Source organism: Carica papaya, chromosome 5 (genome assembly GCF_054855325.1).
Source record: "Carica papaya isolate Zhongbai chromosome 5, ASM5485532v1, whole genome shotgun sequence".
NCBI lineage: Eukaryota > Viridiplantae > Streptophyta > Magnoliopsida > Brassicales > Caricaceae > Carica > Carica papaya.
In genome coordinates this window covers 39,324,340-39,340,962 of record NC_142313.1, presented here as the reverse complement: position 1 = coordinate 39,340,962, position 16,623 = coordinate 39,324,340, and the positions used below count along the sequence as shown (strand labels likewise).

General features: G+C 36.4%; 1 protein-coding gene across 1 annotated transcript in view; it reads right to left on the bottom strand.

Annotated features, from left to right (window-relative positions):
* EMB2411 (DNA replication helicase) overlaps positions 1–16,623 on the bottom strand; it is a 38,934-nt gene that overhangs the window by 18,377 nt on the left and 3,934 nt on the right. The window contains exons 10-19 of the mRNA XM_088220842.1: positions 16,360–16,470; positions 16,136–16,232; positions 15,819–15,901; positions 14,722–14,787; positions 13,941–14,342; positions 7,407–7,562; positions 7,201–7,256; positions 6,989–7,046; positions 6,801–6,911; positions 6,652–6,708 (exon numbers count right to left, since the gene is read on the bottom strand). Coding sequence (XP_088076968.1) covers positions 6,652–6,708; positions 6,801–6,911; positions 6,989–7,046; positions 7,201–7,256; positions 7,407–7,562; positions 13,941–14,342; positions 14,722–14,787; positions 15,819–15,901; positions 16,136–16,232; positions 16,360–16,470 — 1,197 coding nt within the window. The remainder of the gene's footprint in view (positions 1–6,651; positions 6,709–6,800; positions 6,912–6,988; positions 7,047–7,200; positions 7,257–7,406; positions 7,563–13,940; positions 14,343–14,721; positions 14,788–15,818; positions 15,902–16,135; positions 16,233–16,359; positions 16,471–16,623) is intronic.

The following is a 16,623-nucleotide window of genomic DNA, read 5'->3' as shown; positions in this document are numbered from 1 at the left end:
AAACTTCGAGCTCTTCAGGATAATCATACCTGGAACATTGTTCCATGTCCACCTACAGCAAAACCTATTAGATGTAAGTGGATTTACTCACTCAAACTTTGCTCTGATGGGAATCTTGAGCATTATAAGGCTAGATTGGTTGCTCTTGGTAATCGACAAGAGTATAGGGTGAACCATGTGGAGACATACTCCTATAGTTAAAATAACTACTCTGCGAACAATTCTTTCCATTGTTTCACTATTCTTACCATGATTTTCTACATGGTGATCTCAAAGAGGATATCTATATGACATCTCCTCCTGATTTGTTCTCTTTATCTGCTTTTGAAGTTTGAAAGTTAAATCGTTCATTGTATGGTTTAAAACAAGCTCTCCGTGTATGGTTTGAGAAGTTTCGATCAACCTTTCTTCAGTTTAAGTTTGTGCAAAGTCAATATGACTTTTCTTTATTCGTGCATAAAACTTCTATTAGAATTGTGCTTCTATTTGTGTATGTTGATGATATTGATAGAATGGGAACAAATTCTTTATTGATTACTCAACTTTTACATCACTTCGCAATTCATTTTAAATGAAGGATCTTGACTAATTTACATATGTCTTAGGGGTAGAAGTTCACTCTAACTCTTCCGGTATATTACTAAATTAGTATAAATATTTTTCAAGACTTAATTTCTTTGATTGGTCTTCAAAATTTTTCATCAGTTGATACTCATCTGAAAACGATGTTAAGTACCATAAGGAAGGGGGAGAACTACCTTTTGATCCATCTTTGTATCGACAATTAGTGGGGAGCTTAAACAACTTGACTATTACTAAACCTTATATCTCCTTTGCTATCCAACAAGTCAATTTTTGCACTCTCCGCGACATCTTCACTTAGCTTCAATTCATCGCATCATCAAATATCTTCATGTTTCTCCATGTCGAGATTTATTCTTTCTTGTCAGATATTCTATGCAACTTACTGCTTTTAACAACGCGGATTGGGCTAATTGCCCAAATACTCATTGGTCTGTCACAGGTAGGTGTATGTTTCTTGGGTATTTCTTGGTATCATGGAAGAGTAAGAAACAAAATCAGGTCTCCAAATCTTCTACCGAATCCAAGTATCGTGCCATGTGTGCTGCATGCTATGAGATTACTTGACTTAGAGGGTTGCTGACTAAGCCCAGATTTTCTCAATCTGCTCCTACTCCTCATGCAGATAATACAAGTGCTATTCAAATTTCTAATCTAATCTACCACACGTACCAAGCACATTGAAGTGGATTATCATTACTTTCAAAAGGCTGTCCGTAATCATGTTATTTCTCTTTCACATGTTTCTCAAATTTTGCAGATTGTTGATGTATTTACTAAGTCACTTACTCGACAATGTCATCAATTTCTAGTTGGCAAATTGATATTTCTTGATCAACCAACATCAATTTGAGGGGAGACGTTGTCATAGATAAAAAGCATTTAATTTGTCCAGTATGTATATTTTATATCAAAAAGCATTTAAAGCTGTATATTTTATATCTTTCTATAATTAGATTATATAGTTGTAGCTAGAGAAGTATCAGCCTTAATCATTGTAAATTACTAAAATTTAGCATTAATTTTTGTACATTAACCTATTTATTCAATGAAAGAAGGATAGAAATAATCAAGTCATTCAATCAAAATTCTTTTAAATCAAAAGTTATATAATTATGCGATTTTTTGGCGAGTGAGGCATATATCAACAACAAAAGATATTAAGAAATGGTCAATCCGTCGATATAGCTCTTCTGAGGACAAAGGGAAAGGGAGTATTGACCACCTCCCCACAATGGACAAAGGTCAAATATAGAATGATGGTAGTTGTTGCTTTTATTAGTCTATTCGAGTTATATGTAATGCATATATGTCCATAACCTCTCCTTCAAGCACGTTATTGCAGAATTTCTGCTCAATAACTAAGAATCCTTCAGTTGTTGCTATTACCATGGCTATTGACCAACTATATTCGCTATAGCTAGCAAAAGGGAGAGGCCACTTAAGAACTTTCTCTCTCTAGATGCTCTGTAGAACATAATATCCTAGATGTTGACCACAGTACTTGGTCTCTTAGTTCATTGAGGTCCTTAAAAGAGTTCTCACTACCCATTCAAGATAAAATAGGAACCTTATGATTGTGCTTCGTGCTCATTCCTTCAATTGTAAATTAGATTTTCCTTTTTTTGCTCCAATCTCTAAATCTGATTCCTTTGTGCTAACATTTGCATCCAACAAAACAAAAACCAGCACTACCTAACTACAAAATGAGTAACTCTATAATCCACTCAAGGATCTCATTAGATACTTTTTTTCTTTAATGAAAAGTAGTAAGATTGTATTGCTATAAGCACCAGGAGTGCAGAAGAAGAGAAACATATACAAGTTATTTACAGCTTAGTCCTCCATAACAAAAATTTTCTTGAAAGACTCAAGATAGACAGGAGGATGACCCATAAGCAAAAAATGAAGGGTACTAAGCCATCTATTCTTCAAAACATCAAAACCCATAGTGTCACCAAGCCCCTCGAAAGCTTTACAATTCATCACTTTCCACACAGACCACAGAAGTGTAATAGGGATTAAATCAGCAAAAATGCAATGTCCATTGAGGTACTTACAAACCCAAATCTCACCTTTGACAAAACCCAAGCCAACCCAATTGATACCCAAACGAGAATAGACCGTACACCATAATTTCTAGACAACAGGGCACTGTAACAGCAGATGACAGCAGCTTTCCTCCGTCTGCTTGCATAGGTAGCAAGCGTTTACCAAAATTAAACCCCTTCTTTTAAATTTATCAATGATCAAGATGCACTCTCTGCAAGCTTTCCAAGCAAAAAAAGAAATCCTTAGGTGTACCTTGATCTTCCAAATCAAATTGTGAGGGAAAGGTGACGATTCATCTGCCCTATGAGACTGGAAGAGAGGAACCTCTCTGAGCTTCTTGTACCAAGATTTGACAGAGAACGAACTATTTTTTGTTGTCTCTCCATTCAAGTTTGTCTTCGTTATTACCTAATCTGATCTCAATCAGCACTCTCAGCAACTCTCCATATTCAGTAAGCTCCCAATCATTGAAGTTTCTAGTTAACACTACCTGCCAAAACCCCTCACCATCCCAGCTGCTTCTGAAATAATTCTGCACCCGGAAATTTTTATTCACAGCAATATCAAAAACAACAGGAAATCTGTCTCTTAGCGGGGCCCCCTCCAACCAATCGTCTTCTGAGAATCTGATCCTATCCCCACACCCCACTTTCCATCTAATCTGTTTAACAAAATTATCTTTTCCATCCCATACGCTTTTCCATAAGCCTTTTCTGTGGAATTTAAGCTTACCAGATGACACCCAACTCATCTCATTGAGACCATACTTTGAAGGTATAACTCTCCTCCATAAAGCGTGCTCCTCAATGATGTAATGCCATAACCATTTCCCTTGCAAAGCGTTATTCATCTTCAGCAAAGACTGAATCCCAAGGTCGCCACTCTGCATGGGATTTTTCAACTCATTCCAAGCAACAAGGTGAAATTTCCTGCCTTCATCCTTAACCCCCCTCCCAAAAAAAAATTACTTTGCAAAGACTCCAATCTTTTAGTCACAATAGACAACAAGAAGAGATAATAGATTGGTAAGTTGTTCAAGGTACTCTTCACAAGTGTGAGTCGGCCCCCTTTTGATAGAAGGCTCCTCTTCCAACCAGCTAACCTTCTTTCAACTCTAATGATCATCGGATCCCAAGTCCTATGATTCTTGTAGTTTGCCCCCAACGGTAAGCCAAGATATTTTAACGGAAGAATAGACTTTTTGCAGCCCAGTGCCTCAGCCAGCTGTACTTTATCCTCTGCTTCACCTAACACAACAAACTCAGACTTGGATAAATTAATCTTTAAACCAGAGACCGCTTGAAACCCCAATAAAATACATCTAATGTTCATTAGAGCTTTTCAAATCAGGTTCACAAAATAACAGAACATCTACAAAAAATAAGTGTGTTACCTCTTCCCTACAGTTTCCTTTTCCCACCAATAGCCCCTGAAACAGATTGTGCTCCCTGGTCTTAGTGATCATTCTATTAAGGGCTTCCATCACTATAATGAACAGGAAAGGCGATAGGGGATCACCTTGTCCTTTGAGGGATGAAAAAACTTTGATGGGCCACCGTTTACGATGACTACGTATGACACCGACTTGATGCAAGTGGTGATCCATTTCTTCCATTTAACGCCGAATCCGAACCTCATGAGTATATAATCAACAAAGGCCCAATTTATATTGTCGTAGGCTTTCTCTATATCTAGTTTACACAACACCCCATTCTTTTTCTTATTGATCATCTCATCCACTAACTCATTGGCTATAAGTGCAGTATCCAAAATTTGTCTGCCACCAACAAAGGCATGTTGAGGACCCCCAATGATGCTATCCAGTACCCTCGCCATCCTTCTAGCAAGGAGTTTAGCAATTAATTTACACACACTCCCAACCAGACTAATAGGTCTCTAGTCTTTGATTGTGTTGGCATCACTAACTTTCGGGATGAGAACAATGAAAGTGGAGTTAAGTGCTTTAACAAATTTTCCAATTCTATGGAAGTCATCAAACATTTTCATCCCGTCAGCTTTAATCACCAGCTAGAATTCTTGTAGAAAACCCACAGGAAAACCGTCCGGCCCAGGTGCATTATTCCTGTTGCAATCCTTCAGTCCCTTAAAAACCTCATCTTCTACAAAAGGCTTCTCCAATTCCAGGCTGCTCTCCCTATCAAGACTGTTGAAGGAAAGCCCATCCAGAGTGGGTCTCAAATTCATCGGTTTCATAAATAATTCAGCAAAATATTCACTCGTTTTTCCCTCAACTCCTGATTACTTTTAATCAAAACATCGCCGAACCTCAAAGAGCTAATGAAGTTATTTCTTCTATAGTGGCTAACAAGGTAGTGGAAATATTTGATATTTCTATCCCCCTCCTTAACCCATTTTTCCCTAAATTTTTGCCTCCAACTGGCCTCCTCCATTTGTAGGAAAACCCCAATTTTTTCTTTTAAAGTCTCCCTGAGAGACCATTCCTCGGCTGTCAAAGAGTTATTCTCCTCTTTCCAATCCAGGCTATTTAATTCCTTCATCAAGGAGTTCATTTGCTGTTCATTTTCTTGCCCTCAAAACTGCACCACTGCTTTATCACATTTTTAAGAAGTATAAGTTTTTGAGCAATAATAAAGTTTGGCGTACCTGCGGGACTTGAGCTCTCTCACCAAACCTTAATATTCTCTCTGAATTTTGGAACATACATCCATTTAACATCGAATCTGAACGGGCAAGGGCCCCACAATATGCCATCCATCTCCGGGCAAATAGGGAAGTGGTCCTAGGTTAACCTGCTAAGCCTTTTTTGACATAAATTAAAAAAAAAATGTACATCAATAGAAACCAGGAACCTGTCGATTCTGGAACTAGCGAGCCTTGTGCGTTGGTTGGACCAGGTCCATTTACCTCCAGTCAACGGAAGATCAATCAGGTCCAGTTTGTCCAAGATATCTTTGAATTCATCGACACATTTTTTGTTGAAATGGTCTCCGGACCGTTCCAAGCTGCTCAGAACTATATTGAAGTCGCCCCCAATTACCTAAGGCCCGTTCCAACTTGCTTTGCACTCTATAAAGTCCCTCCATAACAAAGCACGATCCCTCCCTTCACCGTGATTGTAAACACCCGTGAACATCCAGTCCAAGCTTTTTTCTGATACCTCTGAAAATGTAAGTCAAAGTAAAGGATCCTTGTGTGCAGTTTATGCAATTCATTATGTGATCATCCCACATAATGAGAATACCCTCCAACATGCCAGAAGAGGGAAGGAACCGCCACCCGATATCCTTCATATTCCATAGCTTCTTACCGCCTTTTCATCAATCACTTCCATCTTTGTCTCCTGAAGACACAACTTCTAGTTTCCACCTTAACACACTACCTTAATTATCTTCCTTTTGTTACCGTTGTTTATACCCTGTACATTCCAAGAGCTAATCTTTCTATACATTTAAATTTTCCACTTCCAAATCCGCTTCTCTCCCCTTCTCCCTTTCGGTTCCATCATAATTGATAGAAGACTCACTAAATACTATCAACAATTTCTTCGGATATATCAATTTCACATACAATATACCTACCTCATGCCATATGAACCTCATTCAGAAAATATAGCTATATAAGGTTCTTAAGCAAGCAACATGATAGAAAAGCGCACACCAAAATATCTTAAATAAGATATATTTTTCCTTTTATTCGTAGAACCATCACAAAGGATCCAAAACAATATCATTTCTGATAAAACAAATTCCTAACATTGAGTGACAAAAGAGCTTCTATTATATATACAATCCTTCTAGTTAAAATGATATCCATGAGCCTTATCCACAAAATTATGAGCACTATGAAAAAACATCTGAAAGATTTATTTAGAAATAGTACACTCGGGAAGCCAATTCTACAAAATTTCATATAGACTATTATAATTGTTCCATTACTTTAGAGAAAAACACAGAATTAGGATTTTGCATTATCTGGCTCGTGGATAAAGAGCAAGAATTCTCAATCCTTCACGGCTACACAGAACAAAAGCCTTACCTTATGATAAATAGTACAAACATCAAGATGGCGACAGCTTTTGCAAACGCTTGGACTCTACAATACAAATATCAAGTAAATCTCAAATGTCTACCTCGTAGAAAGCTGTCTGAAAATAGGTTATTCTACTAATTTGGTAAAAACTATACCCGTAGCATTGGAGGCAACTGTTGTACTGTCATTGCCTTAAGAATATCATTTGCAAGTTCATTACGACGCATGATTATTCCAACCAACTGAGACCTTTGAACCACAATTCCCTTTACAAATAACAAACAAATGTTATATAACTTCAAACTCTAGAGGGTAACATATTGCACAAATCTAAGATGTTTACCAATGTCTGATCTGATTGGAGATAATAGAGAAGACCAGATTCAATATGTCGTTGGTACCTAAAAGACAAAGTAAATAAGGAAACTACTTCTCTTCATTCATTAGTGAAATATAGATTAGCAAAACCCTGACCCACCCACCCATTGCTATTAATCTTCCAGTACAAAACCTTTGAAAGAAAAAAAGCAAGGAGAAAGATTAAGTTGTAAAGACCTCTCAGACATAAGTAGAGTGTACAAGATCACTTGGGCAGAATGCTCCATTGATGACTGCACAAACAATCATAAAAGATAATAAGAGCAACACGTCAAAAGTGCACAATTCCAGAGGCATCATTCATATGTTTGAAACTTTTTATTTGAGAAAGAAAAAGTAATGTAGATTCTGACAAGTTGATTCCATAAAGAACAGATACTTGCCTGCCCGTTGGGCGCCTTTCCTGTTTTAAACTCTAAAGGCACAATCTTCTCATTAGTTTCATTTCTGTTTGATTCAATAGTCACTCTAACTGAAGCGTCAACCATTCCTTTTAAACCATATCTTGGGGCCCATGCCATCTCCTCGATATCAAGTACCTGTAATTTAATGGCTTTGTATTCATATGCTGACAAGCTTTTCCATAAAAAAAACATATAATAGGAAGTATATCACAATTAGAAATATTGCAAACCGGAAGAATGAAAATCCTGAAATATGGAAGGATGCATGCAAAATATGCCCTAAATGCTTAATATAATCATATGCAACAGTAACTAGCGTGTTCAATAAACGATAACGCGAAAAAGTATATATTTCATGAACGTATAAGGATGCCTATGCATAAAAGAAGAATCTTCTCAAACGAAATAAAATAATTAATTTAAGTATTGAGAATTAAAATATATGTTTTAGTGAATATTAGAGCCCTATATATACAGTTTCATATGAGTACTAAAAGAAAATGCATTTAATTAAAAAGACAGGGGTAATATTATTAATATACCATTTATCCTACTTAATATATACTTCCTATTGTTCCCTTCAAGCTGGTATATCGATATCATTCGTTCCCAGCTTGGCAATAATGATCTAAAATCCAGAATTACTGAACTCTTTAATCGACACATCAGTAAGTTGCAAAGTAGTGGGCATCTAAGGTATGCATATCAACCTACTATCCAATTTTTTTTTTTTTTTGATGAAGTGTCTGCAACTTCAATGTGCTTAGTTTTATTATGTAATACTGGATTGTGAGAAACACTAATTGTCGACTTACTATCATAGTAGAGTCTCATGAGCCCATCTCATTCAATTCTCAGGTCTTCCAAGATCATCTTCAACCATAGGAGATCACATATTTCTTGAGTCATAGCTTTGGATTCTAATTCTGCATTACACCGGTTAGCTACCACATTCTGCTTCTTACTCCTCTATGTAACAAGTTCCTTCCAATGAAGGTACAATACTTAGTAGTTGATCTCCTATCAACCAATGATCTAGTATAATTCGCATCAGTGTAGGCCTCAAGAAGTAATTCATTATTTCTTTAAAACATAATTCTCTTCCTCGGTGTACCCTTTAAGTAGGGGAGTACCATGTAGGTAACTTGCAGGTACACTTTTTTGGGCTTTTGCATGAACTAATTTATCACGATTATTCCAGTTGGCGATATTTGGTCGGGTTTGCGACAAATATATCAATTCTTCAACCAATCTCTGGAACATTTACCTGTCAACATCCATTTCTTCTTCTGCCAATCCCAGTTTATGATTAGAATCAACTGAGGTGTCAGCGTGAGCGTATTCCAACTTACCGATCTCCTTCAAAAGATTAATAACACACTTTTGTTGTGAGATGGATATCCTACCTTTGAATAGACCACTTTTGTTCTAATGAAATATTTTAATTTTTCTAATTCTTTAATTTCAAGCTCTCTAACTAGACATTGCTTGAGTACCAATTTTTTTTCTTCATTATTACCTGTTATAATGATATCATCTACATGCAATAAGAGGGTTGTGACTCCCCTTGAATCTAAGTGTTTAATAAATAGGATATGATCGCCCTAATAGTATGTATCCCACAGATAACATCACCTTCATAATCTTTCAAATCATGCTCTTTGAGATTGTTAAAGCCCTATAGTTCTTTAACTTATACACCTCATTTGTTCCTACTCCCTTGTCAACTCGGGGAGAATTTCCATGGAAATTTCTTCTTTTAGTTGCCCTTGCAAGAAGGTTATATCGACCTATTGTAATTGTCAATTAAAATTTGAAGCCTAGGATAGTAAGACATGTACCATATTCATCTCTACAATCAGTACAATTTTCTCTTGTTAATCAATCTCATATGTTTGGTTAATACCCTTTAGCTACAGATCTCATCTTCTGTCTCTCTATAGTTTCGACGGATTTGTACTTGATAATGAATATCCACTTAAACCCTATTGCTCTCTTTCTATTAGGTAAGTCCACCACTTTCTAAGTTCGATTCTTTTCAAATATTTGCATTTCAACATTCATAGCATTTTCCGGTCCTTACAGTTTAAAGTTTCCAACAATGTTTTAAGAATAAACACTACATTCAAGCTCACAAGAAAGTTCTTGTGAGATTAGGAGTATTTTTAAGAAGAGACAGAGTTAAAGATTGGGTAGAATGGATGCCTAATGCATCCTGTCGTCCATTTCTAAGTGTAATAAGTATATCAATATTAGAAAGAAAGCGGTTATCAAACCTTACCTCATTTTCAACACACGAGCCGGATTCTTAAACTTGCTTTGGATAAAAAATCCAAGTATTTTCTTATTGAATACACCTAAAGAAAACATTTCTTGTATAACTTGAGGTTCAAGCTTATTTTATGAACCCTGATTTTCTAGTATGGTGGTTACTTTAGAGAGTGCAGTGTTTAAAAGGAGGAATGTTAAAAAATATGTTCTCCTTATCTTCTAGTTCAATCTCCCCCTTGAAGATAAGGTCGATCAAAGAAAGACTCGATTCCAACAAATATAACATCGGCAGGTACATAAAACTTTTAGATTGAGGGTGGTAAGATTTGTATCCTTTCTATGTGGATTAATATCTCACAAAGACACACCTGATGACCTTGGGATAAAGTTTTTCTCTTTAAAACTTATATATGTGAACATAACAACATATTCAAACATCCGATAGATAAGGTTATTGGGGAACCCTATCTTAAAAAAAATGCAACTAAAACTTCCATAAGACTACGAAAGTCTAGTACTCGAAATGGTAACCAATTAATAAGATAGGTAGCAGTCAACACAGCTTTATCCAATAGTGTTTGGATAACTAGTTTTGAAACAAAAAAGCATGTGCGACGGTGAGCAAGTGACTATTTTTTCGTTCTGCTACTCTGTTCTATTGTGAAATATAGACACAAGACTCATGAAAAGTTCCTTACTTTTGAAAGAAATAGGATAACGTTCAATTAAAATAGTCTCGGGCATTATCAGCGCGGAAATATTTAATAGTTACACTAAACTATGTTTTGATCATAGTGTAAAATTAGGGAAAAATATGACTAAGCTCAATTTTATATTTCAATAAGAAAAATTAAATTACCCAAGTTTTTTTTAAAATAAAAGTATATATGAGTATATTATTAACCATGGTCCTAAGGGGATACCAACCGTATAAAAAAGTGAATTTACTCAAATGGTCAATGACATTTCCAAAATCATCTAAACCGTTAATGTCATGACCCAAAAACAAAAACCTAAAAGTGTGAAGCCAACTGTCCCTAATATGCACTAAATCTCTCTCAACACCATCAAAAGCTCTAGTATTTCTTTTCTTCCGCACCACCCAAAATATGGATATAGGAATAAGGAGAATGTGAGCCTTTTTGTTACATAGACCTGCCCACACCCAGACCTCTCCTCTGACAAAACCCGCGATGACCCAGTTTAAACCCATAAAGCAATAAATCATAGTCCAAATATTGTAAACCACCGGGCACCACAACAAAATACGGTTGCATGTTTCAGCCCCCATCTTACACAGAAAACAACGGTTAACCAGGATCTTCCCCCTCCTTTAAAGCATGTCAATTGTCAAGATACTCTCCTTGCAAGCTTCCCATGCAAAGAAGGCATTCTGGGGAAGGCTTTCGTTCTCCAGATTTGTCTAACAGGGAACACAAAGCAAGCACTATCCGTCCCATTGGGTAATTTATTATAATATGATTTCACAGAAAAGTTGTCTTGTTTTTCCAAGTTCCACACCTAAGGTCACTGTGATCACCTAATTTATTTGGAAAAGCATACTCAACAGCTCTTGATATTCAACAATTTCTCAGTCATTCGGATTCCTTCATAGCCGCACCATCCAATCCCACTGATCCCCCTTTCCCGAAGCCATCTCCCCCACCAGTAGCTCTTGTCTTGTGCAATGACAAAGATTCTAGGAAATTTTTCTTTAGGTTTACAGCCATCCATTCACAAGTCATCCCAAAATTGATGTTCATCACCCGTGCCAATTTTCCAGCTAGTTAGTTCCAGGAATTTCTGACTTCCCAACATGATTTTCTTCCATAAACTCCCACCATGAGGATACAGAACAGCCCTAACAAAGTCCAAACCATCCCTCCCACCCCATCTAGCCTCTACCACCCTTTTCCATAATTTATCATACTCTCTAGTTGCTCTCCATGGCCATTTTCCTTGAAGAGCAGTATTCATATCCACCAAAGTTCTCAACCCAAGGCCCTCTTCCCTAAAAGGTCGTTTCACCTCTTCCTACTTCACTAAGTGATATCTTTTATTACCAACCTCATCACCCCATAAAAACCGGCATTGGATCATTTCTAGTTTCTTAGCAATCTTGCAAGAAATGGTCAAAATTGATAAAAAATAAATAGAGAGGATAGACAATATACTCTTAATCAAAGTGAGTCTCGCACCTTTTGACAAGAAATTCATTTTCCATCAAGTGAGTCTCCTCTCAAACAAATTCACAACAGCCTCCCAAGATCTAGAATCTTTTTTCCCAAAGGAATGCCTAAGTATTTGATGGGCAGGTTCGCCACTTTGCAGCCCAATACACCAGCCAAAAGACCTTCATCCCTTCTGTCACCAAATCTTAACCAATTCAAATTTTGTTCATATTAATTCTGAGTTCAGATACCAACTAAAAACACTGTAAAATGCACCGAAATGAAGCAATGCTGTCTCCTACGGGTGGCAGAAGATAAGAACGTCATCTATGAAATAAATCATTGAACCCCAAAAACATTATAGATATTTAGGAGACTCTAAATATCAATATGAATGAATTTAAAAAATAAAGTGTTTCTTTCATTACCAGGGAAAAAGATTTCATGTTGGTGTTTTACTAGTTCACATACATCGCAGTGTAAATTTTCTAACTTGTCTTAGTCTTTGTGATAAAGTCATAACTTATCTAATGAGTTGGTAGAGAGAATGGTATGTGGTATTCTATCTGTATCTAGGAAGTATAACTCATCTAGAACCTCAACACGTCCAATCATTTTTCCCAAATTCTGGTCATGAAATTCACAAAGAAAAGAGGAAAAATCATTTTTTAATTAGGCCATAGAATAATTTGGTTACTGATATGAGATTTGTGCATAATTATAGACCTGAAGTACATCAATATGAGTAGAGTAAGGATTGAGTTTTATGTTTCCAATTCCTACTATTGTGGTTAGTAAACCACCAATAATGACGATTTTTTTATTATTGGGACATAGAGCGTAGACGTTAAAAAATTTAGAGGTGTCAATCATGTAGCTGGTAGCTCATGAGTCCACAATCCATGATAGTTTAAAAGATTTATCCAAGGCATCTAAATCATAGAAAATTGGAAGAGTACCTAAATGCGTTAAGAGACATATACCTTTAAGCTTTTCATGATGTTGAAGTCATGTCTTCAGCTGTTCAATTTCTACATTGAAATCATTGAGGTCTGTAATCTTTTCTTCTTCCTGTGGATGGACCATATGCTTATTTCTCCAATTCTCCTTCTATCCTCAATCCTTGCTAGAGTTGGTAGGCTTTTTATGAATCTTTCAAGACTTCTCTTTAATGTGCCTAGGTTTCTTGTAAAAGGTATACCAAAAATCGCCCATGTTTTATCCCTTAGTAGCTAAAATTCTCATTGTGACTTGACTCCTTCCCTATTAGGCATGGTTTAGAGCCTATAGTCGCTATTGCCGAGCTACCAATACTATGGGGTTCAAGCATAATTCCTCTCATATTTTCTTCTGCACGAACAAGAGATATTACCTCATTAAGAAATAACGTCTCTTTTTTCCCAGGATCTGATTTCTCACCTGATTATACTTTTTGCTAAGTCCTACCACGAATTGATACGCTCTATCGTTTTCAATCATCCTTTTCGAAGTTGTTGCATCTTTACTGCACTTCATATTCAGACTGTGATACTGATCAAGCTCCCCCCACCAATTCTTCAGAAACTTGGCAAATTTTGTGACTGATTTGATTTCTTTTTTAGCTAACCAAGCTTTTACAATCAGATCGTATATCTGGGTCGCATCCTTCACCTTCGAAAAGGTTTCTCTGATTGAATCACAAATCTCTTTTGCAGTAGGTAGGAACATATCAATATTATTAATCTTTGGTATCCTGGAAATGGAAAGGCATTTGAATTCTCTTCATCCCATGCATCAAAATTTGGCTGTCCTGATTCTGGTCTGGTGCTCAGAAGATAAATGATTTTTCCTTTTCCTTTTAGAATGGTCTGAATCAGTTGAGACCAATTCAAATAGTTTTTTTGTAAATAAAAACAAATTCAAATAGTTCTTACTATTAAAGCCATAGGCAGTCTGGATTAGTTAAAATCCACTATTGATTTGTAGTAAATTTTCCATGTGAGAATGTCAGTAATTTAGGACATAAATCCAACATAATTGACAATTTTCATATCAATTAAGGCTGATTAACTAAGCAAAAAATAAGGATTACCGGGTTAAAACAGAACTTCCAAGTTGTTCGCAGTTGAGGAGTAAACACGAGAGATCCGATGCAACTATGGGATGTGCATAGGAGACAAGTGCGGCTTGTGGAGGCTAAGCAACTGTTAGCAGCACACAGAAGGGCAGGTGCGCAGCTGGATTGGGTGAAATGTCGGACAGAGGTGTTTACAACTGGTCGTTTGCCACTGAACAGAAGGTGGCCGCTAGAGCTGAGGCTCTGAGCAGCTGGAGTGCACCTACTGGAGCTGACTGCATTACTAAAAGCGCTGGTTAGGGCTGGGGCAGCAGAGGGCAGCGACACTGTCTGGCAGCACAACTGGTTGTGGATCACACAGCTACTGAGGCAGCTGGTTCGTTGTTTTCCGACTATGAAGATCAATGGTGATGTTGGCTGGTGTAGTGGTCAGTTTTGAACGTTGACCCCTTTTAGAGTTTTTCTTATTTTGGCAATGAAGGTCAAATAGGATTTGTGAAGGAACGTAGAATTTTTTTAACCTAACTCTATACCATGAAGAGAATGAAAGTATGTATTTTATCGAATATTAGAACCCTGTATATACAGTTTCATATGAGTAATAAAAGGAATTGCACTTAATACAAAGAGATTAGCATATTACTAACATACCCTTTACCTTACTTAATATACACTTTCTAACATTAAGCATTATGAACAAATTCTTATCTTCAAGAAACCCATATCAATAAGCAGTCTATCAATAAGAAGCTCTAAATTAAATAGAAATTGTATATGAACAAGCCAAGGCCCTAACCTCAGATAGATTAGCTTTTTTCAGTCCACCATCATGTCCAAAATCAACGGTGAGTCGATTTGAGTCCTGCCAACGCCTTTAAATTGTTAAACATAATGAATAAACAATTTCAGTTGACCTATTAAGCATATAATGGCAATCCATCAGATCTGGGGGCAAAACAGGCATGTGCAAGTTAAATAGATATAAATCCATCTGTAACATGTATAAAGGTGGTATACCATGCCTTAAGAACCATAAAATTCATGTGAAACAAAGTTAGAATGGAGAAGGAAGGGATTACCTTGCTCCATCAAAAATAGAATGGGTCAAATAGATAATTATATAGGCTCCTTTAGCTTGTCTGTCTTACTTCTGCTTAAGTTCAGAAACCAACTCAAACACAATAATTTCTTCACTTAATTTAACTTAAAATTTTGCTATTTTCTTCCTAAGTCATGCAGCAGTAGAAAAGCACCAGCTATAGCTCCAAAAAATAAATGCTACACAAGTACTTTTGCTTTTTTTTTTATTGTATCGTGATATTTTCTTCGAATATTCTGATTGTATCTACACATTCTAATTATTTTCTTCGGGTTGCTAACTCAATGGTAGAGTACTCGGATTTTAAGTGCAACTAGCATCTTTTACACATTTGTATGAAGCGAAAGATTCATCCATATCAATGGCAGAGTTTGTAAGACCACGACTGATTCTGAAAAGAATGAATAGAAAAAACAGCATATCGTATCAATGGAGAATATGGATAACATACTTTTTTTTTCTTGATCAGGTCAAACAAATGGCACCCATGACTTCTATAGAGAACCAAATAAGGTCTTCTAGATGTAACTCCATTTGTGGTCAAAGGATGATGCAAGTTTTATCTCAGACATTGAGTGTTTAATAAAATGGCACAGCCACCAAAGCATTAACTATATGCATAAAAACCAGCAACACTTCACCATGGATGGGCCAGAATTACACAATGCAACATAATCCTTGATGTATAGGTAGGTGGTGGTACAAACCATATCCAGAAAAGGAAGGTAAAAGCCATCTATTTATTTACTAAAGGATAGAAGATTTGGCCACACAATCCGACAATATCAGCACACCTGTGAACCTTTGAAAACAGTCATCCAATTTAGTAACCTCGGAATAGCCTCAATCAACGCTTTGTGCACATCCTTTTCATCGACTGCAAAAACAAAATAACAAGAAAAATACCAAAAGAAGAAGAAGAAAATCCGAAGGGTTCAGAGTTTGCATGATCATCAAAATCCTAAGGAACTGAAAAGAAATTAAAATACTAAGCAACATTTTAGCAGAATGTGGCCAGTGAACTAAGAAAAGATCTAATGGCTTCACAGGTCCGTTAAAAAGTAAGCCACAAAAATTATATAAACAAAATTGGCATTATATAGATCTCCACCTCCACAAGCATATAAGCTCTCAATATTTCTCTGAAGAACTGTTTCTGCATATTTCTCCAAAATGTCTATTGTAGGAATCTTCTCCAGAAGTCCTGCCTGTGAAAAAAAAAACGAAATTGAAATTGTTAGTTACACTTAAAAGTTTTGGTCATGCAGGAAGAACATAAGTATTTTTCTAAACAAATTATCAATGTTATTAAGAATTTGTTTACAATAATAAAACCTGAAAAATTTGATGCAGCAATGTACCAATCAATGCAGCAGTTGAATGCTCACTGCTTTTTAGCCTCTCATCCAGCACTGTTCGCCTTGGGCAATTGAAACTAGCAGCAACCTGAAAGTTTTAGTTCATCAGGGACAATAAGAGAGAACAATAAGCACAAGTTCACCCGATAGAAATATTTGCAAATGACGGCAAGAGTTGTTACCACTATAACAACCTGAACAAGCATCTACACACATGAAATTGTAGAAACATGAATTCAAA